This window comes from Aquila chrysaetos, chromosome 24, assembly GCF_900496995.4.
Source record: "Aquila chrysaetos chrysaetos chromosome 24, bAquChr1.4, whole genome shotgun sequence".
Lineage (NCBI taxonomy): Eukaryota > Metazoa > Chordata > Aves > Accipitriformes > Accipitridae > Aquila > Aquila chrysaetos.
In genome coordinates, this window is record NC_044027.1 from 594607 (window position 1) to 617725 (window position 23119).

The 23119-nt window shown below is 44.3% G+C and overlaps 1 protein-coding gene across 7 annotated transcripts in view; it reads right to left on the minus strand.

The window, feature by feature from the left end:
- MAGI3 (membrane associated guanylate kinase, WW and PDZ domain containing 3) overlaps positions 1 to 20064 on the minus strand; it is a 75315-nt gene extending 55251 nt beyond the window's left edge. For 5 of the 7 annotated variants that reach the window (XM_041119572.1, XM_030000995.2, XM_030000994.2 and 2 more), the window contains exon 1: positions 19657 to 20064. In XM_041119572.1, the coding sequence (XP_040975506.1) occupies positions 19657 to 19978 (322 nt within the window). In that variant the 5' untranslated portion in view covers positions 19979 to 20064. Of the gene's footprint in view, positions 1 to 1837; positions 2247 to 11658; positions 11732 to 19656 lie in introns of those variants that run through there. The other 2 variants (XM_030000996.2, XM_030000997.2) reach the window with 2 other exon arrangements.
- Positions 20065 to 23119: the final 3055 nt, after the last annotated feature.

Genomic DNA, 23119 nt, shown 5'->3' on the forward strand with positions numbered 1-23119 from the left:
GAAAAAAAAGGCATTGCAGAAGAGAATTATTCCAGAGGGCAGACTGTTTTAACTGCAGCCGCAGCTCTAAATTATATAGCCAGAAGGTCATAACGATCTTTATCTTCCTCCTTTGCACGCACTCACCCATAGATAGAACAACAGCAACTCCATTCCAGTAACAGAGATAACCTTAAACTTTAAAAGTTAACTTTAAATGGCTGCCTGTCTTTTTTTGTCAGTTCCTGTGCTTTGCTGCTGTTGGCTAAGCAGGTAAAAACTCCACGGCACCAATGATTATTTTCCTTTATTGACAGTTTAAGTTCAGACATCCACTGTGTGGCTCTTACATCATTTAAATTACAATGCACCCCATGCTTAGAAAACAGAAATGTTATATTTTTACCAATAAAGGGTTAAGGAGTTCTAAGTCAGTTCAACTGACCTTGGTATGACATACCCACAACACAGTCAGCTCTTCAGCAACACAGATGGTTGAACTGATGTTGTCAATGTTTTAAGCTCAGAAAATACCTTTTTTTAAAAATTATTATTATTATTATTTCCCCATGCTGGGTTTACTGTTTTACATATGCCTCTGACTGCCAAGGAATTGTTAACTAATCACCATGAGATTCATTTTGTTAGTACACAGCTGGGTACTTGGTCATGCAACATCTGCTTTTCAGCATTTCTTTTTCATAGCTATCAGTAGTTTGTAAGAAAACAGCCTCAACAGAGTATGTCAGTATGTGGAAAAAAGAAGCTGGTAACTAACAGCTATTAAAACATAAACCTTCAGATTAATAATGAACCCATGTCTCTTACAGAATGGAAAGCCCATCTAGACCAGATATGAAAGCCGTAAGAGACATTCCGATTTCCTCATTGCAAGGCATTTATTAAAGATTGCTGCCACTTCAGAGAACATAATGGGAATAACGCACACTCCCGGAGTCACGTGTCTCCAACCAGTTTCCCTCCTGAAGCCCAGCTCACCACCTCTCCTGTGGAGATGAGCTCTGGCTGCATGCCCTGCCGGCAGCGCCGACTGTATCAGAACTGCTACACAGAAGAGCAGCCTCACGCTGAATTCGGTAGCGGGAGGTTGCATTTTATAGAGTATTCTGGCAATCACTTCTCAAGTGCTTACCAAAACACCTTCTGATGACTGACCGCAGAGTCAGACAGTTGCCCATCTTCTGACCAAAGCCACTTAGCTCCCTTGGCCAGCAGAACCTGACAGCCCTGAGCAACTTTGAAAAGATGTATTTGCTGCCTCTCCTCTGCGCTTTTACCTGCTAAACATTATCAAAAGAAGCTTAAAAAAAAGAAAACTGTAAAATTTCCAAAGAAAGTTTTTACAAGATAATCTTCTTTTAAGAAATGCTTCTGCAATAAAGTTTTTGGAACATCTGCATTTGAGAGATTGGCAGATTTAAAAAGGGCAAATAACCTATTCATTAAAAGGATAAATCTGGTTTTCATAACCAGAACTTACGGAACAATAAAAGAAAACTCACTCTTTCATTGCCACCTATGCTACTTCTAAGTATACACCACAGGTCAATTCTGCAGCAGATTAAGTTCTAGCTGGCACATGTCAGCATTTGTTCACCTATAGAGAGGTCATTCTGCATGGGGAACACAATAGCTGTATTTCCAATTATTTTTAGCCTCCGAACAAACTTCTTCTACTACTTTAAAACATACTATGAACTAGAACTAGTTGAGGCAGAGAGAAAAAGCAAGGACAGCAACTTCACAGCAAGGTAACCGCCATTTTTATTTTTACTCTGTGCTTTCCCTCATAAAAACAAGCTTATGTAAGCCATGTACAACCATACTTAAAACCAACCTGATTTTAGAAAGTCCTCATGTGCCATTGCTGCAGTCAGATACCAGTCGCACGTATCACTTCACTTGTAGTCAGCTTCCAAGCCACCTACTTTCTCTTCCCGAAGTACAATAAATGGCCACAAAATAGACACAGCAGCAGTGAAAAAGAATCAGCATCTAAAGAACAGGGCAGAAAATAACTGCTCCTCAGCAGATGTCTACAACAACTGTGTGGATGACAATCTATTAGATTCAGTGATTAACTTTCACCAGTTGCTTTCAGTTTCATTTTTGCCCCTGGAAGTTCGGCACAAGGTAGATGTCGTAGGCAAAATAATAACGTTTGTATAGACTAGGAGTCAGAAAGGATCATCCAGTTACAATAATAAAAGTTTCACATTTGGAGTGCTTAGCTCTTGGATTGCGGTGCATTCGGCTCAGGAAGCTTGCCAGTCATCATCTTTATGCAGCTGTCTCCAAAGGCTGGACTCATTTATATCTGCTTAAAGAGCTCACTAAATTCAAGACTGACACAGAAATGGAATTCTCATAAGAAAGCACTTCAAATAAAAAGACAGCTTTGAAGGCAAAGCCAAATCTAATTTCTGTTCTCAATTCACAATCAATCAGAAGGCAGCTATGGATGTATACCCCAACAGGAAAACCCAAACTGACAGCACAGTAGTTTTTTCCTGTATTTATTGCATCATTCCCTTTTCTGTCATCCTTGTCTGACCATATAGGTTCTGCAGTAATCTCTCTGAAATGCTTTACTATTGCCAGAGCACAGCATTTCATAGAGCAGGTATTTCTGTTACCCACAGTAGATACTTATTAAAATGCTTCCTTTCTCCTTGCTTCCAGGACACATGGATGAACCTGAAGGTAGAGTTTGAAAAGGTTACCTTTTTCATTTGAATACAAGTATATGATATACATATTAACTTACCAACATAATAAAACATACAGCTAGATGATAAAAAACTACCCTGCACCTATGGTCATAAGAATTACATCAAGCAAATCTGAGAGCAGGTACCTGTCCTAACAATATTCATCATCTCAGAAAACCATGACGGGAACGTAGTCAAGTTCCTTCCTACTTTTACTTATCATATCGAGTCAGAATCAGGTAGCAATTATATAGCTAGCACCTGATTGTTACTAAACAAAACAGTTTAAATTCCAAAATTCACCGTTCAGTCCCCATTGGCAGCTATACAGAAACAGCAAAGAAAAGAAACCAGACACCTTGTTGTTCAAATAAATTATGTGATGAAACAGAGATTAGCTTGTTTTTATCTGCCAGTTTAAATTCTCAGTAAGAGACTAACGGGGCTTTCCTGAAGGCGCTGTCAGAGCCATCAGGTGAAACCAATGCTGTGCGTGTTTGGTAAGCTCAGAAAGCTCAGCACCCTGTGCACTGCGTGCAGCGGGAGGGTTTGCTGTGCCAGAAGGAGTATTACTGGAAAGGGGCGACTGCATAATTTGCTACTGTAAAAAAAAAAAAAGCGCACGTCCAGCATGCAGGCTAAGAATAAATTTTGAAGAGCAAAATTTCAAATATCCTCTGCTTCTAAATTTGTTTTGCAGCGTTTGCAGTAGCACTGAGGTCCAGCTAAGTCTGCAGGCATCATTTCAATTTCCTGCATTTGCATCAGATGCACATTGTTACTTCAAAAAGCAGATCTTATATTTAACAAATATGTGGAGATAAAAATAAGAAAAGCCTCACACTTTGCATTTAAAACTTGTACTGCCAGGTAACAATGAACACTAAATCTTTCCAGATCACTGCAAGCAGCCTCAAGAAAAGGCCCAGTTCTCATGTCCCAATTTCAAATTCTTTAGATAAGATAGAAAGTTCTGTCAAAGAACGGGTTTGTTTGGGTTTTTTTTTTTTTTTTTTTGAGAACAGCGTTACTGTTTTTCTTTGCCATTTCCTTAATACCCAACATCTCTGCAACCACACATGCCAGGAAAGGCAACAGACCTCCAAGAACATAGTTCAATTAGAAAAAAAAAGTCAGATGTATTTGCCAAGAGGCAATAAATAACAATTTCAGAACAACAAATTTTATACCCCCTGAAGGTGATTCAACAAAGCAGAAACTGATTTAAGTCCTTTTTCTCTTTGCTGTATTTCTCCCAGTATAAGGAAAAAAAAAAAAAAACCAAAAAAAAAACCACCACAAACCAGTCCACAGAAAGAACTTCCTCAGGTAAAAACCCTTTCACTATTCCTACAGCATGACACTTCACATTACGTATCAGAGCTTGATGCCTGAATGGAAAAATATCCCATTTTTAGTAGACTTAACTGAGAGAAAAAATAGAGAATAGCTGGCAGTTTCTGAATACTTTAGGACTTCCCTGTGGATATACTACATGCACTTGTGTACAAATACAGGCTGATAAAAAGGTTAACGAAGACCCCAGGATCCCATCCTCAGGGCCACCATTGCCCCTGGAAGGGCTACCGCAGCCTGATGAAAATCATTCCGTTTTAAGCAGTGTTCAGCACCACAGGTTAAACAGTAGCCCATCCACAAAGCAACTTTCACATTCATTCCACATTCCCTTCCTCTGCAAAGACACAAGAAAGCCAATACCCTCCTGCTTCCCAACAGACACACCTGTCTCGCCATTTTTTTGTTACTGAATCTGTGCTAAAATCAGACTGTTGCATGGCCAAAGTTTATTAAATTTATGCAAATCACAGCACAGTAGCAGCATTCTCCAGTCTCCAGAGAGTTCTAATTCTCAGTACTTGGGATAAGGAATCATCTGCATAGCACAAACGCTTCCAATGCTTCTTTAAAAAGCAACTGTCAGTTCTGATGGCAGACAGCTAATTACAGGAAAACAGCTTTAAATGAAGAACTATGCAAATCACTTATCTGTGCTTATGTTTAAAAAAATATGCTAAGAACATTGTTTCAACAACACAAATACCCATGATTTACAAATACTTGTACCTCCAGGTTCAAACCACAAACTGTATCTTCCACCGAACCCAGTGCAGACCCTGACACCAACAAGGGCTCACCAACACCCACCAACGGGGAGACACCAAATGCCAACCGAGCTCTGACCACAGGGCATCTCACCCGCCCTCTGATCTGTCTCCAAAAATACCCTTAAACTTCACTCACCACCTGAGACAAATCAGTCTGAACAACACCCAAAATGGCACCTGCGTTTGCATGTGAGCTTACAGTGACATTATTCTTTACACATCTGGATTACCTGCACCCTCTGTACAACAGAAAGGCCCTGGAGCAGGAGACAAGCAGTCACCACACTCTCGCTGCCATCTGCAAGTTATTTACTAAGGTAGAAAGATTAATATGGAAGATTCATATTAATAAGGCTATTCAGTTACCAAAAGTAAGTGACAGTGAAGTATTTTCAGTACAGTCCTTACGGCTGAGCAGACAAATGTACCTTCTTCCCCTCAGGTTACTCTATTCCGCAGTGACAAAGCGGCAGATTTATGCTCTAAACCCAAACCTCATTTTGAATCCCTACACTTTACATGGGGGTTAAGAAAGATGTCCCTGGCTAAGGAAAACCCACATATCCCAAAATATTTTGTAGAACAGAGCAGAACAAAAAGATGTAATACACAGCACAGTGTAAACAACATTCAGTCCACTGCAATCATTTGCTATTTTGATGAACATTAAGCACCCTGCCCTAATGAATTCATTTAAGTACTAGCAGCATTTCCTAATGGGCATTAATTAAACTTTTCCAGCATCTCTACCTTCACCAGAGAAAAGTAATTACTCACTGCTGTCCTACAGAGAGGGAAATAAAATCCACAGGATTAGGTTTTTTTTTTATATTGAGTAAGTAGGGCAGATAGGAAAGCCTGCAATTTAGAGGCAAGTTGCTGTAGTTCGTAATGCCACGACATGAGCGATACTTCAGGCCTTGCATTGAGTAAAACTGTTTTCCTGCTGCCTGTAAATAAGCCACAAAACAGGGTTTAGTAATAGTACATAGGTCTGTCAAGGGCATGACCATTTGTCTTTTTCAAGATTCTAAGAGGACACAGCCTAAACCAGTTTACCTCAGCTATTCTGTATAGTTCAACCACCAGCTGCATATACCCATCAACATTTCATACTTTTATCTATCAGTGAATACATTTTTAAAGTATTTTATTCATAAATATGGCATATTAATGCTTCTATAATAAGCCATTTAAAACAAAAAGTACGTGCATGAGTGGCATCTGCAGATGTCAGAGATCTAGAACAACGGACAATTTTTATTTATTCATACAAAACTGTTTTATACAATAGGGACCAACTCTCAATATGAAATAAAACCACAGCAATTTTGTCTTCAAACTTATGTCATTAGCATTTTTTGTATATACCAAACACAATGCATTAAAGTCCATATTACAAATGTATCTTCCAAGGAAACACTGTCAACTTGAAACAGAGACAAGGCAATAAATATTTCAAAATATTGCTCAACAATGGAACACTATTTTTGATTACTTATTGGTACTTCCACTCCATGGAACCCACAGTACTAAGCAGTTTTCACAAACAAGTTTCTCCCTGCACCAAAGCATTTACAATCTAATCTCAGTGCAAAGAAGATTAATGAAATTACTGAGCAATAACAGTTTCAGCAACAGAGGTAAAAATACTTCCCTGGCAGTTTTGGTCAGCTGATTTCTGAGGAATTCTTTAGACCAATAAAGGACAAAACAAGCCATTAAACATCATTCCCTGGGATTAATATAGGGCTCTGCCTCTCTCTTACGTAACAGGATTCTGCAATTCCCCCCAAGTACATGCATTAGGAGGAAATCATTTCCACAAACCTAAAACTTTAGGGCTTAGTTATTTCCTGATAGTTCTGTGGTTTTAGATGTTAATCCTCTTGCATTTAATGAGTAGTACCAGCAAATGCTGCTTCTGTCTATTGCAAGAAGGTCACAGTAAACTTAGCATATAAACAAAACAAAGTTGCATATACTGGCAATGAAATCTTAAAGAGGGTGGGAAGGCTTAGGTGGTTTGGGTGTTCTTGTTGCTGTCTATTTGAGCAAAAACTGTGTCAAAATGATTTAAAAATCCACCTGTGCCCTTAGCTTTTTTCATACAAATCACTTAGCACAGGAGGGACATACTTAATCAGCATGATGACTTACACCGAGTTCAAATTATGTCAATGGTTTTCTGTTTTGTTTTTTAATAATGTCGGGAAAAGAAGAAATAACTTACACACATGCATCTCTGTAGTCAGCTGCAGGAAAAAGCTGGTAGGCCACCAGCTGTGCAAACATAAGAAATGTGCCAAACAGAATAAGCCAGCCCTATTTCTACTTTGGTTATACTTTTGTTGTGATCTTCCAAAAAGTCTTGCAAGGAAAAAGAAAACATATCAAGACAGGTACTTCTGCCTTTTGTTTCGATTTGTTTTTAAGAGAGTGATTTTTCCTACCCAAACTCACTAAGTTTTATGCTGGACACCGCTCCCCCACTACGTGCTGCTTTTTTCAGACTCCAAAATGCATCCCCAAGACACTATGCACATTACTTTTTCCTAAACATTGGCTACAACTACATCAACTATTTAAGAGATATAATACTTTTTAAAGAGGCTTTCTTTACTAAATTAGACAGCAAACCACCTAGTCATCTAAAGATTACATATACTTCATTTTAACTTTGTTAAAAACATCACACAAAACAAAAGCACAAAGTTGCATATCAGTTGCTTTGTCTATTTCTTTACAACTTTTACTACCAGTCTTAACCACCACAGGAATTTTATTTTCAACAATCTACAAGAATAATTTCTTTTTGCTTAACACCAAATCAGATAATTTTTTTTTGTTAGGATATCAAGAATTAAAACTGGTTTAATTATCTGGATTCACCCAGCTGCCTGATTTCATGAGTTAAGAAAGAGATACTTGCAGATACTCTAAGAACTACTCAATTGCAGATCAAATACCTCAGGCCATATTTTAAATTTCTTTCTGGGAACCTTTTTGGTCAATCACCAGAAGCTGCATCGCTCTGTTAGACACCCCACAGCAGTGGGTGTCAGCTTGCGGCCACTGAAGACTGAGATGCCCTGAATAACTCCCACGGTGTTCACAAAACATTTAAGAAGAACAGACAGATTAAAAATGGGCTTAATTTTGTCACACAAGACTTGGTGACACTGGAAAATTCAGACAAACAAGGTGAAAGTTACTGCTCTAGAGCAAAAACCACTTTCTACCCCAACACTATTTCCACTAAAAACTTAACTTGATAAACTACATCACTGTATCAAACAGGAATTAAGCAGCCATGTCAGATGGAATTTTTCCTCTCATCTGTTCTTTCATCAACATGAAAGGAGATTTTTTTAAAAACATGTTTCTTCTAGCTAAGCACAAAACTGGTGCATATGCCACTGTGCACCACTCCCACCTTGGTCAGGGGGATCTGCTGAGATAGCTCTCTCCACCGGCACTCCAGGCTTGCCAGCATTCCACTTCGGCACCCAGCAGGACCCTGGGGACACCGACAGCCAACTCTTACCCCACCACAACTGCGGCACAGCATTTCCGCATCGAAGCCCAGCACTCACGCTCCTGCCCACCCAGCTGCAAGCTGCAGAAGAGCACGTTGGGAGACCTGCACCTTCTCCAAGCCGAGGGAAAGGAGGATCCAAGAAGATGGCACGATGCCATGGCTGGAGCGGACTCCAGCAGAGCACTGCAGAAGAAATCAGCTGCCACGGACTCCCAGAGGCAAAGCCTGAGGCTGGTCACAGCCTTTCCCCTTTCCCCCATACCAGTATGCCCCATTTTGCCACAGAGCATGCAAGACTTGACTAGCCCTGTCGAAGGGCAAACAGATGGCTCCTGGCAAAATGGTTCCCAAATCGCATGCTACATCCTTGCCTGCATGCTAAAACAGTCCTTAACAGGAGAGAGACAATTTGAATCCCAAAACATAATAGCAAACATTGAATTGCTCTCAAAATACAACTGCAAAACAATCCTAGTCCAAAGGAAATTAATTTCTCTAAACGTTTTATCAAAAAAACCTCTGGCAAAGGCAACGGGAACATTTCAGTTGAAACTCAGCACTAAATACAGTCCTTTATATTCTCTACATTCAAAGCTTGATACACAGGCTAAACCACCAAGTATCGATGGTTGCTTTCAGAGCAATTTTTGGCAGATGACTGCACAGATCTCCGGACTTGCATTTTTAAAATTCAAAATGGCCTTCAGTGTTCTTTATAGCTCAGAGAAACTGGCCGATGATGTATACCTCAAACTGCATTTGATTACCAGGAGGTAAACAACACTGGAACATACCAACCATTCATTTTTATTTCTAAGACATGAGATCTTTATTCATATTTGCACTACAAAGAAGTGAAGGCCTAAAAATGCATGTGGGTTTTTAGTGGGGTGGGCGAGGAAGTGAGCTTGTTTTTAATTTTAAATGACTATGATGTTTAGTCTATGATGCATCTTGAGTTGAAAACTTCTGAAAGTGTTTTTATGTAAACCTCTAATAGTCTGCAGACAGCTACTGAACATTGTAAATCTGCAAGCCAAGAATCCAAGATGGAGTAAACATCACCCCAATTCACATCTTCCAGGTGTTTGAATGACTGTTTTCAAGAAAAGTGGTTTCTTTAAAAAAAAAGAAAATTATTTCCAACTTCCCATTCTTTATTTCCTATTGTTAATAAGCTTCATAAATCAACCCTGGGAACACCTGGGTTCTCTCTCACACCTGCAGTTACCTCCTCTGTCGCAGCATTTGCAGCGGCCCTTGGGCAGTCATCCTGCACCACAGCAGCAGCCCTGCAGCACACCGCGCTGGATGCCGGCGCGTGCAAGGGCGCAGTCGGATGGCCATGCCCAGCAGGACAGCTTGCTGCACCTGCATCAAACAGCACACCGAACAGCTGGGAGGCACATTAGAGCCAAGAAATGACCAACACACCCTGCAAAGCAAACATTTCAGGCTCCACCGGGCCAGAGTTTGCGGAACAGGCTGCCCACGGGGCACAGCTCTCCCCAGGCACGCAGCCCATGCACGCTCTGTTCACCAGCCCCAAGTGCCCAGTGGCTGCAAGGAGCCCCCGGCCCCTCCGCTGCAACAGGAGCTCTTTCAAAGGCGTCTGTGCCAAGCTCATCCTCAATATATTTATTATATATAAATATATATACAAGTATATACATTTGTAGTCCGACAAAGGAAGGATGGGAGGATTGCCATGTCCCCCGCTTCACCTGAGAAGCCCAGGTGACATCCAGCAGTAACACATACCCCAGGGACTGCCCCTGGCACATCACACACCTGAAGACGCATTTCCTGCCATCACAGATTATCTGCTATGGGTTACGGCCTCATACCTGTACTGTGAGAGAAGGAGCAACAAACTCCTAATCCTGCTCTTTTGTACTGTTATGGCATATTCCCATTCCTCGTACTTATTTCCTTTGTGTTGTAATTCCACCTTCCTCTGTCTCACCGCACACGAGCTTTTCCAGGCTGGTGATCTCTTTCTTTGCATCTGCTCTACTTCTGTCTCTTTGAGATAAGGTGAGCAGTCATCCTCAAAGTACTCCCTAATATTATTTGCATAAATTGGCAACACCAGCTTGTGACTCACATCTCCCACATTCCCCACTGGATCCAACCTGCCCCACACGTGTCAGCTCAGGCACCTGCGCCACAGCGGAGTCAAGGTGATGCTACCGGCTTCTTCTAAATACCCAGTGCCAGAGATGGTCCCGGATGGTCCCAGCCCCACCAAACCCATTTTTGTACAAGTACAATGCAACCATTGTTGTAGTCAGATTTTGGGTTAGGTTCTCATGTTAGGGCAATACTAGTCTGGACTTTTAAGAATGCACGTTCTCTATATCCAAACGCAGTGGATTTAAGAACAGACAACTTTAGTAACAGATAATGCACACAATCACATTAACCTTGTTGATTGCCTTTACCACCTTTTTGAAAGAATACTTCATTATCATGCAGATGGAAATAATGCATTTCTAGACACCAAACACCAGAATACTTCTGATGTTTTTATCGCATTCACAATCCATATTCATAAGACACCAGCTGTTAGTCTGATTGTATTTATTACCAAAAGTCAGTAATGAAACGGCACTGAAGCAGAACACAGTTAGAATCAATACTCACGTGTACCATGATCTGATAGAGCTAGAATTCAAGCTTTACATTTTTGCTTATATAGGTAACTGAAGAGATACACCAATCCAGAGCTTAAAGTAATTAACTTTTTAACTGTCTCTCAGTAAAATAATTTACAGTAGATCAAGCTATACAAACTAGACTCCTATTCAGCAAGGGAAGAGTGACACAGGATGGACAGTAAACACGCTAGTGATTTTCAATCTGAAGAAGCTACATTCAGCTGAGAACAACCAATTCATGAAAAATTACAGGCTTGAGAAACACATATATTGAAAAGTAGCTTTAAGCAAGCATTTTAAAGGTAGCTATGAAAACACTTTAAAAGCTCACCATTAGAGAAAGCCCAGAGTTATGTCTAACAACCTTGGTGTGCTTCGCAAATGACAGTACATTTCCACATAAGATCATTACTTTAACACAATGCATTTGCACATGACAAAAAAAGAACAGCAACATAAGCATGAACAAAAGATTGCTATGATTGTATTTCGTACTGAAAGCTACACCTAAACTAATCACAGAGCACAGCCACATGCAACCACCCATATCTGCATCTTAAACAGCAGCACTGAGGGACAGCTTGTACATAGGTTTTAACAGCCAGTATGGAAAAGCTTACGTAAACCACAGCATCCCTCGACTTGTTGCACCCACAGTGGCAATCCCCTTTTCTCCATTAGTGCCTTTACAGTCTCCTTGATACTATGCTGACAAATGCCCCTCCTAGGATACTCCCCTTTTCACCAAAAGTATATGCTCTTGCTTTTAAAAATTATTAGCTTGGAAGCCAGCCCGTAGTATTCAACTACTGCTGGTATGTCACCTCGGAGCAGCTCCTGTTCCCACTGTGACCCGCTGAGGGCCAAAAAAAAGATTAATTTAACAAAGATTGAAATACTAATTAGAAACCGAGAAGACTAATTACTTAGGATTCTGGTTTCAATGACGGTGTAACAGATCAATACAAGTCTGCAATCTTCATACTGCATCTTCCCCCCACCTTCTGTTCAGCAGAACTAAATAAGGAATTCATTCTCAAATAGAAAGAGCTCATATTTTTCTTAATCCAAATCTAGTACTCTCAGGAATACTATTACTTTGAAGAAGAAAATTGTTCCTGTTCAGGGAATAAGATGTGATTTAACTAACAGCCCATGAACGCAACAAGATATTTCTTAAAAGGATGCATCAAGAATTAAAAACAAGAAACAGAAGAATTAATTCAAAGACCTTAAAACAGAGCAACAATCAAAACTAACGTAATTTTCTCAGCTGTCAATCTGAATGCACAATCCTTGTCATATTTTAAGATTATTTTTTTTTAAAGAATTATCAGCTGAAAAGTATCTTGAAGCAGATGTTTCAATAATAAAGGAGCATGGTACATAGCAAGTTATACAAGCACAGCTTGTTTACTTCAGGAATTTTCTAAAAAGACAGTTTAGTTTTAAAGTGTCTTTGTTTTATAAAAGGAAAATGAAAATTCTTGTAAAAAAATTAAGGAAATTTTATCTTCTAAGAGCAATAAAAACCAGCTATTTTCTACAACTGACTAGCATTTCATTAAAGCCAGCCAAGAATTCAAAAGCAATACCTAGACAAAAATTATGAAGATGAAATCTGCTGTTGAAATCATGGCTTCTAATAAAGGTTCATCTTTATTTCATTCTGGGCTTCAATCACATAGAAGAGAAAGCCTCCTGACACTGCAGAGTAGTGGCAAAATTACAGTTTCAAAGATTTTAAACAAATTCTATGCTGGCATGTAAACCTAAGCTTTTTTTTTTTTTAAATAGAAAAGCAACATAAACATATATGCAAGAATTTCAATCAAAACTGTCTACCTGAATTGGAAATACTTCCTTCCAGGAATAACTGGAATACAAGTGCTTGATTATTCAGTCCTAGTGAAAATCCCACTCCAATAAAGCAGGGGACCCAGACACAGAGGAGGTGGGTTTGGAGAAGAACACTGACTGCACTACCTGCTCTGCCACCAGCTGCAGGTAAATGCCGGCCTTACTCTGCACTATTCTACTGGATGTCTCCTGAGACACATCAACAAATGGTACAGGGAAGAGAATGGCTCTCCTGAAGGGAACAAAAAAGTACAAATTAAAACCATGGTGTTAAGCAGCACAGTAGCAAAAGCCACATGAGGCCTTGTTATCATTTGAAACTAACACGCCAAGAAAGAATAGAATAATTAGAGCACATTTATGGTGAAATCATTAACACAGTACTCATCGCAGTAAAATTTAAACAAAGGAGTATGTGAAAAGGAAAGGCAGTATGTTCTATGCCAAGAATAATATGTTTATATAAAGATGAATACGAGAAACAAGATTATAAATTACATGCACATACTAATACCCATCCCTTGGCAAGTTCTCGACAGTCCTCTGCATCCGCACATCTGAGACGCAAGCTAATAGCTTTTTGTGCAAGGCAGCGCTCTCAAACTGCTGTAGGACACACCACTGCTACTGCCAATGCTTTAGAGAAGTGACAGCCTCCAGCAGAAAGCATTTCTTGTTCAGTTTTCTTTTTCAAGACTGCACATCTGTCTCCTGCCCAGTTTCATGAAACTGGGATAACTTACACATTCATTACAGCAACCCTATATGTTATAGGCTTTTCTTAGTGTGGTAAAATGAATCAACCTCTCCTTCTTTTGTATAAAAATGGATCAGTTCCCCATGTACTCTCAAGCGGGGAGGGCAGCTTTCCACGCCAGCATCCAGCAGCCCTCCACCTAACACGCATCAAGGACTGAAGGACCTGAGCTGGCTGCCTCAACTCCTCAGACAAGCAGAGTAACACATTAGTCTGTTTAATCACCGAGCTGGCCTACTGCCAGCTTCCAGAGAAACACAAAATTAGGGTAATGCCTTTCCTCCGAGAGGCAAAATTATCCTAGTGTGTACTCTGATCTCTGTTTTAACACGGCACATTTAGAATTCATCTGATTTTGTGAAAACAGCCTCAGAGTGCGGCATGCCCTCCTCTCTGCCTTAATTGCCAAACATGCAAATGTTTACCCCCACATGGAGGCTTTGTACCTGCCTCAAGCACAAGGGAAAATGTAAATGAACCTTATATACTCAGCTTCGAGTATTATGTCTCAAGTGATGAATCCTGATCTGAGTCACTGTATTTGTCATCACCGTTTTCATTCATTCTGCTTCAGAGAAGGGACCCCCTGCAGAAACCAACTTCTAAACATTTCCATTAACTCCTGTCAGTAACAGAGGCATTCGGGATCGATCACCATGCAATTTTAGAGTAACATGAGAAACGCATCCAGCAGTAAGTTGTCTTCTTGTAAGCTTGTACTAGATTTTGATCAGGAGAGCATTTTGGTAAGATAAGGCCTTGCTAGCATCAAGATCCTCAAGTCCCAAGAGCATTACCTGATTTAGTGAAAGATACTGACTCAAAAAAATTAGTTTGGTACTGAGAACTTCAGAGTACTACATCCACCTGTCAATCATCTCATTCTCTGTACTAATGCATCATAATTCAAATAAAGCAATAGATCTGAAGTAGATAGTCACGTCCAAAGGCTGCAGACCGTGACTGAGCACACACAAAGCAGCAACATGCATCAGCTTCGGACTGGGGTGTACTGTATGTATTGTAAATGGTGTGAAGGACTGAAAAAATAAAGATCCTATGAGTTCTGTGAGTATGAGCTGGGAAGTCCTCCACGTGCCCCAGCCAGGAAAAAAAAACATCAAAGCACAAACTGGCAACTTCCTGCAGGCCAGGCAATGCAGACCGGAGGTAATGGACAAATGCCTCAGTCAGGGAAGAGCTCCAGCCACAACTGTGGAAGTCAGCTATGAAACAAATACACAGGAAAACAAGGTTTAATAGTTTGAAGAGCACTGAGACTAATAAAAAAAAAAAAAACCAAAAACAAACATTTAGTCTGAAGGGGACTTTTCATCATTTTACATCTTGCTGCATTTTTTGATTAAAGATCAGTTTTGACACAATGGAGCCAACATGCATTCTCTCAATAATCAAGGGACAAAACTATGCGCTCTGGAGGAGTTTCTCAAGGGGAAGAGCTGCAAGACTCTGCCCATTTCTTCCCAGATGCTAGTTATAGTGGCCATGAAACCATAATAATTGCCACAAAGTGGCTGTATTCATCAAAGCTCCTTAGTTTGGAAGGAAAACACATTCCTTCCTACATAGTATCTGGCAACTCAAGCTGCAGAAAAAGGAACTTGCAGATCATCAGTAATTTTTCTAACTTTAAGTCTGCAACCTAGTTTTGATGTATTTTGGCTACCATGCTGCTATGAAGAAAGAAGGCATTCAAAGTTACATCGATGAGTATGCTAGCAAGCAGGCTCGCCTGCACATACAAACATCTTTCTGGCTAAATCTGAATGCCATATGCAACTAGCAGGTACCTTTAGAGGATGAACTTAGCACTCAAAGACAATGGATTTGACTAAAGCAAAATGCTTTAGTTTTTCCTTAACGGAAAGAAAAGAACCTGCAGCAGTGCCAGCTAGTTACAAGGCTAATGTACTAACCCGAGCAACACTGGACAGGGAAGGTCCTCGAGCCACATGGCAGCTGTCATTTGGATGCACGTAAGCAGGCGATTAGCTTGAAACCAGCGCTCACCAAGTGTGGCTAAAATACAAATGCACTCATCATGACGAGCTGGCTTACATTAGCATGCGTGCAAATACATACAAATATCACATTGCACAAAAAGCCTTATTTCTCTGTACTGGTATTTTGCTCATCTGATCAAGAGTATGATGAATTACACAAAAATAGAGGTATGGTTATAATCTCAAACATCAACTAGAACAAAAGGATATCTAACTTCTAGACAACTCAGATCCCCAGCATCAGTCCAGGTGTACTGACAGAGAGCTTGAGACCAGCCTTCTGCAGACTTTGCTATGTTAACCCTTACCGATTCCGGAATCAAAGATTTCCCAGCTAGCCTGCACGCACCTGAGTCAGACCTCTGGGACATGGCTGTGGCACTGACGACACTTACCCACAGCCTGTGGCACACTGGTCTTGTTCTCCCTCCTCAGCAAGTAAGGACAGAGCAAGAAAGGGAAGGACAAATTTCTTCATCAACAAAATGGTCCATCATTTGCGATGTGCAGTTAACAGATGGCATTCAAATTAACATTCATATCTTTCAAGTGTCTTATCAAACAAGACTAAACAGCATCTTGAAATTTCCATTTTAAATTTTGTATGAGCTTGCTAGAAGTATCACAGACAGATTTTACTGCTGTCAACTAAAGCTGTTGCTGCTTTTAATGAAGGACTACATCGCTACTTGAAATAAAGCGGTCCAGTCCCCCAACATGCTGTTCAAGGCCATTGGGACACCTGCACAGACTTCACCTTGAAGACGCAGCCAGCTCTTAAACACCAAAATTGTCCTTCTAAAATGCAGCAGCAGACCATGAGCACCAAGGCCTTATACACACCCTAAAATTCAGAGACAAGGCGACAAATTCCTCAGTGTTGTGGTAAAGACCCCTCAAGTTGGATCCCCTCAGACTTCTGTCCCAATAGCACTCAAATCTGAAGAGCCATCAGGCACACGAAGGCCTGCTAGCAGAGGCACTCCATGCCTTTCAACACAACAGTTCATCTGAGAGAACAGTTTTGACTGGAGAAAAACATGAAACATGGGACCTTAAAAACCAGTAATACAATTACGGGTGTCTCAGAATTCAGACATGTTACGAGCACACCACAAACTGCTGGCTCCCCAGTCCTTGCTCCCATCACCACCACCACCCGCACAAGCCCTCGCATCTTCCCAGCTGCCTTCCCAAGGTCAGCAAGTCTGGCTTGCTCTGGATCACAAGAGGTAGAAGGGAAGCCAAATTCAAAGTCACAGGTCTTCACAGAGAATGCCTTGTCAACAACTTTCCTAATTACATATACTCTAACTGGAATTCTGCCACTGAGCACTACTGTGGCAGTCTTGTAAAAAAAACAACCAAGAAAAACAGTTATGCTTTAAAATACTGTATTTAAGGACAGCAAGTCTAACACAGAAAATTACTGCAAAATCATCTGATGTGGTAAATAAGCTTGCAATATGTTCCAGTATGGGAAAAATTGCTGGATCTGAAGCTTCAGTTTGATTTGTTCCAAAAGTTATACAAAATCAGCACAAAAATCCTAGTTCTCTTTTTACAACTCAACCTAGCCTTCAGTTTACAAGTTCTGGATGACTATGCTAAACAGCACAGGTCTTTGCAAGACTCCAGCAGTAGTTTCCTTCTGTTGAGAAAATCATTCCTGTATTTTAACCAGTTACTAACCCACAGGAGAATTCTGCTCTTAATCTCTCAGCAGCTACCCTACCGCACAACGCTCACTCAGCAAGAGCCTTATTCAAAGTCTGTTCATACCTTGCTGAAAGTCTGTTTGAAAATGCACTACAACAAAATACTTGGATTTTATTAAACCAACTGGTGAACCTTCAAAAACTAACAAACAGACTTTCTTCTGAAAAGCAACCCACTCTCCTCATTAGATGGTATTTATTCACATGCCCAATATTTTCATTCTTAACTATAGTTTTAACCAACTTGCTGGCATCAGAAGTCAGTCCTATTGATCTTCTGGACCCTTTTCCTATTGGCACTGTATTCCCCACCTCCTACCCCTTCCACACCACCGATGACTTAAGGAACAGACAACACACTGCTGTTCAGTACTTCATATTTGGAACTCCTAACGAACATCATGTGGCTCTGGCCATTTTCTACTATTCACTGTATCAATTTCTTCTAAATCTTTTCTGCCAGTTTTAACTTGACAGTTTGAGACATCTCTCTGTTATGGAAAGTCCCAGAACAGGAATACCCCTATCTGCCTCCATAGTAAGCACAAGAAATTTCTTGGATCTTCTAACTATAGTTTCATCTTCCAAAAGCTCTCTCTTTTAAAAATGAGATTTATTATTATTTTCTATATATTAAACAATTTGTTTCCCAGGTTTTTTTAATCCTCTTATTTTACATTTAACTTGCAGCTGTTTGTTCTTTTTTACTTTCTTCGTTCAGATGGGATTTCCAATTTTGGAAATAAAGATGTGTTTCAAAGCCTGCCAGGCTTCTGTAGGTGCTTTTAAGGTGTGAGTTTGTTTTTTAAATTGTTTAACAGGTGATATGCGTCAGGGCCAACTGCACAGTCTCTATATAGAAGATGACTTTTCATGATTGGTCAAATGAGGAAAATCTGATTTTAAATATCTATTACCAAAACTCAAATCGCAACCCAGCAGTTATGATGAAAGGAGTACAAGACAGGTGTTAAACAAAGAAGCCGTGTAAGAAATATTATAGACTTTGGTCATAGAAATACTGGCATCAGTTGGAATTCAGGGAAAAAGGGTTTTACCAAAGACAGTTTCTTTGTAACGCATCACGTTCACACCTGGATTGTCTGACCAGGAAAGCGGTAAACCTGAAGCTCGTTACACCATGAATCATTAGCTCACGTGACTGCTGGTACCACTATTCAGCATTAACCTGACACTTGGCAGGCACGTCGGTGAAGAAGATTTTACCACGACGATCTGGTATCATTAGTTAATTAAAGTGTACTCAAAATTAATCCAAATCTATGTAAAAAGAACACCCAGAGCTTGTTCTCGGTGTTGGTCTTTGGCAAATTAGAAACCAACAGGACACAGCAATGGCATTCTCGCAAGCCACACTCCCACCCTCCCCAGTACTGACCACCTAACACGGCACCCTTCACCTGGCTCTGAGCAGCCGATCATACAAATACCACGAAAACCCACGGAAGACCGTTCCTCCAAGTTGCGGACCCCGAACTCACCGGACGGCCGGTGCCGCACACGGACAGGGCGGCGAGCAGGGACCCTCCCGGAAGCGACGGAGTCACCCGAAACCTCTGCTCGGCCCCGTCAGGCGACCACCGCCCGCTCCGCCGAGCACCGCACGGGTATCACCCCCCCCCCCCGCCAAAACCACCCGAAAAACAGCAGCGTGAAACCAGGCAGCCTCCTCGCCCCCGGGCTGCACTCGGGTGCCGCAGGGGCGGGCGGGCGGGCGGCCGGGGAGCGGGCCCTCGCCCCGCCGGGACCGGCGCGCACACCCAGCGGCGCCCCCGGCCGAGCCCACCGGGACAGGACGGGACGGGCCGCCCGCCCCCGGGCTCGGGCCGCGGCGCCGGGACCGAGCCGGCGGCCCGCAGTCCCCGACGGGCCGGGGGAAGCGAGCGCCGCCCGCCGGCGCCGCGCCGGGGCGCGACTCCGGGGCCCCGCGCCGCCCGCCGCCCCACGCGGCAGCGGGGCCGTCCCCCCCCTCCTCCCGTTCCCCTCCCCGGCCTGCCCCGTTCGGCGGAGGCGCCCTCCCGCAGCCGAGGAAACTTTCCCCAGCCCGGCACCCGCCCCCCGGGCCCCCGCGTCGCCGGGCGGGCGGGCGCTCCCGCCACCCCGCCGCGGCCCTCCCGCCGCCCCGCAGGGGCGCCGGCGCGGCTGGGCCTACCCGCGGCCGGCTCGGCGGCGGCGGGGCGGGCCGGGCCGGGCCGGGCCGCGGGTCCGGCGCGGCGCGGCCTGCGGCCGCCGGCTCACCTGGGCGCACGGTCTTGAGGCGCACGGGCTCCCTGAAGTGCCGGACGACGGCCAGCGTGTCGCGGTGCGTGAGGCCGCTGACGGGGGTGCCGTTCACCTCCAGCAGCACGTCGCCCGGCGCCGGCGCCTTGCCCGAGAGCAGCGCAGGGCCCGGCGCGCCCTCGCCGCCCGGCGGCAGGCGGCCCGCCAGGTAGGGGAACTCGCCGCGCTCGGCGCCGCCGCGCAGGAGGTCGGGGTCGGGGCCCGCCGGGCCGCCCCAAGACACCACGCACTCCTGCACCTTGCTCAGCCAGTGCCGCTTCTTCCGCAGCGTCTTGGACATGCCGCACCACGGGGCGCCGCTGCCCGCCCCGCGCCGCCGCTCCCACCCCGGCCGCGGCTGCCGCCCGACTGCCGCCCCGCCGCGGCGGCGCCCCGCCCGCCCGCCTGCCCGGCCCCGCCGCGCCGCGCCCCGCCCCGCCCCGCCGCGCGCGCACCCGCCCCGCCGCGCCGCGCCGCGCGCGCCCCCGGACCCCGGCCCACGGCCCCGCCGCGCGCCCACGGCCCGGCCACGCCCCCGCCGCGCCCTGTCGGCCGCGCTGGCCACGCCCCCCGGCCACCGCGCCGCCGGCCACCCCCCGGGGCGGGGCTTGCGTCGTCCGTCACGGGCAGCGCGGCGGCCGGGACGGGTCTCCTCCGCCCCCGGCCGTGCTGGGCGCCTCGGCCCCGGCCCCGCCAGGGCCCCCCACCAGAGCCGCGCCGCGCCGCGGGTGGGTGTGAACTCTTGCCCAGGAACAGCCCCTCAGTCAGGGCCCGCCTCGGCCGGTCTCTCCCCTCGGCCAGGAGAACCCCCAGCCAACACCTGCCTCAGCCAGGCTCTCCCCTCAACCAAGATCTCCCCTCAGCCAGGACCTCTTCTCAGCCAGGAGCCCCCCTCAGCCAGCACCTGCCTCAGCCAGGATCTCCCCTCAGCCAGGCTCTCCCCTCAGCCAGGAGTCCCCCCAGCCAACACCTGCCTCAGCCAGGCTCTCCCCTCAACCAAGATCTCCCCTCAGCCAGGACCTCTTCTCAGCCAGGAGCCCCCCTCAGCCAGGATCTGCCCTCAGCCAGGATCTCCCCTCAACGAGGAGCCCCCCTCAGCCAGGCTCTCCCCTCAGCCAGGATCTGCCCTCAGCCAGGATCTCCCCTCAACGAGGAGCCCCCCTCAGCCAGGCTCTCCCCTCAGCCAGGATCTGCCCTCAGCCAGGATCTCCCCTCAACGAGGAGCCCCCCTCAGCCAGGCTCTCCCCTCAGCCAGGATCTGCCCTCAGCCAGGATCTCCCCTCAACGAGGAGCCCCCCTCAGCCAGGCTCTCCCCTCAGCCAGGGCCCGCCTCGGCCTGGCCGGGCTGCGCTGTGTGGCAGCAGTCTGGAGAACCTCCGCTGCAGGGAGGGCCGCCTTCCCCTCTGCTGCTCTGCAGGTACCTCCCTGCATCAGCCCCAGTGCTTCACACCGTCCTTCACTCAGTGCTCAAGCGGGGTGTCCATGCACCTTGCTCCGGGCTACCTTTCCCACTTGCATTTACTGCCTGCACAACTAAACAGGGGCAGAACACCACTCTCCACACGGCCGCCCTCGCTGGAGCCGCTTGGTTCAAATATGGCTTGAGCATGTCACGCCAAAGCGGAGGTCAAAACGGTGGCTACAATTTAGATATTCCCGCAAAGACATTTTTTTGACTGGAAAACACAAATCCAGTGCGTTTGCTCTCCGCATGAGCTTTTTTTATTTAGCTGTGTATCAAAGATTTCAGTAGCAATTAGCTCACGCCAGGTACAGATTACACACCAGGTACACACCATGAAAGTCACAGCATTTAGGAGCACAGCACAGCTGTTTAACAAATGAAACATTAAAAACTACTAACCACAGGAAAGTTCATTCAAAATCAATGTCACCACTGTAAAAGCTGAAAATTAATCCTTTGAAAGCTTTATGGTTCAAATTTGCAAATTTCTCTGCCCAGTCCTCTTAAATTGTTTTTCTCTTACTCAGAGGCTGAATTTCCACTGCAAATCTTTTTTGACATCTACAATGTTTTAGGAGTGTCTTGAAGGCTCCAGCTGTGCCCTGTGGGCTGGAGTCCTTGCTGAACAGTGGGGCTGTGTTAAAAAACGGAGTCCTGACAAGGTGTAGCATTGCCATTGTTTGCAAATAAAGAGGTGTGACTTTGCATAACTCAAATACTTCTTTCCGTTCCATAGGAAGAAATGAAGAAGACAGTATCAGCAGAGTCCAAAGAATGTTTGCTGAGTTGTAAAACAAAGGATTTTTGTTTCCATTGCTGTGTCCCCGTGTTCACCTCAGTTTGCACAACAGAGGGCATTAGAAGTATCACATTTCAACATGCAATGTTTTGCAATGGTAAATAGCAGCAAGTGGTTAATTTCTGCATAGTACAGAAACCACTAAGAAACCTGCTCATAACAAATACCAATAACTTCTGCTACTAGATGCTTTCCAGTTCTTACAGATTCCTCTACCTCTAAGGCCTGTTAGTCTATGACTTACATCGTAGCTATTACCAAAAAAGCAAGAATGCTTCCAAAGAAGTTAGAAGAATGCCAATCTTGTAATAAAGCCATGCTTGCTGGGGTGAAACAATGTAATCTAAACTTGTTTGAGAACATCAACCAAATGCTCCCAATACATCTGAGGTGTAATGCCCCCGGCTTTAATGGAGTTGCAACAAGCACAGGTTTAGCTCATTGTGTTCGGTGCTATTTGAGGTACATTGGGCTATCTGCCAACAGGCATGCAAAAAACTGCCAGGGATAAATTTTCTTTCACACTTGCAGAATGGAAGCAAGAAGGCTGACAGCTTTGTGGCATTCGTGATCTGGACATTAAAAGGGACACTGTCACATCATTTAAAACCAACCTTCAATATTTTACACAGGAATTGTGACACCAGGCGTGATCTGTAATTTATGAGCTGCCGACAGTGGCCTGTGCCAGACGTTCCAGAGAATACATGCAATCATATGTAGACAGCATGGACATCTCAAGGAGGAGATGAGTGTCCTTTTGGCTGCAGGGTTAGCAGTTTATCCATCCCCCTAAACAGAAGGCTTGTCCGTCCCTTATCTTATGAAAATGCAACTCAGTCTTTTCAGAGTCTCAGGAAGGCTGAGACTTTCAAACCTTGAGTGAGATCCCCACTGTGTTTACACACCTGAAATGGGGGATAGCTTCAGAAATGCTGAGCTTGACACGCTAGCTAGTAACACCAATAAAAAAAGCAAGTCGTGAAGCTGCTGTTCCTTCAGTGAAAGTCCTGTTGTCTTTAACAGTATGCTTCAATATAAATTTGAAAGCCAAAAAAAGCTGCCTAGTCCTTTGTGAATTTTCTGAAGCTCCCCATCTCCACAATGCCAGTAAGTTGGGCAGGTTAGTTGTACATCGTATGAACAAGAATCCTCTTCTGGAGCTGCATGTTTACCTT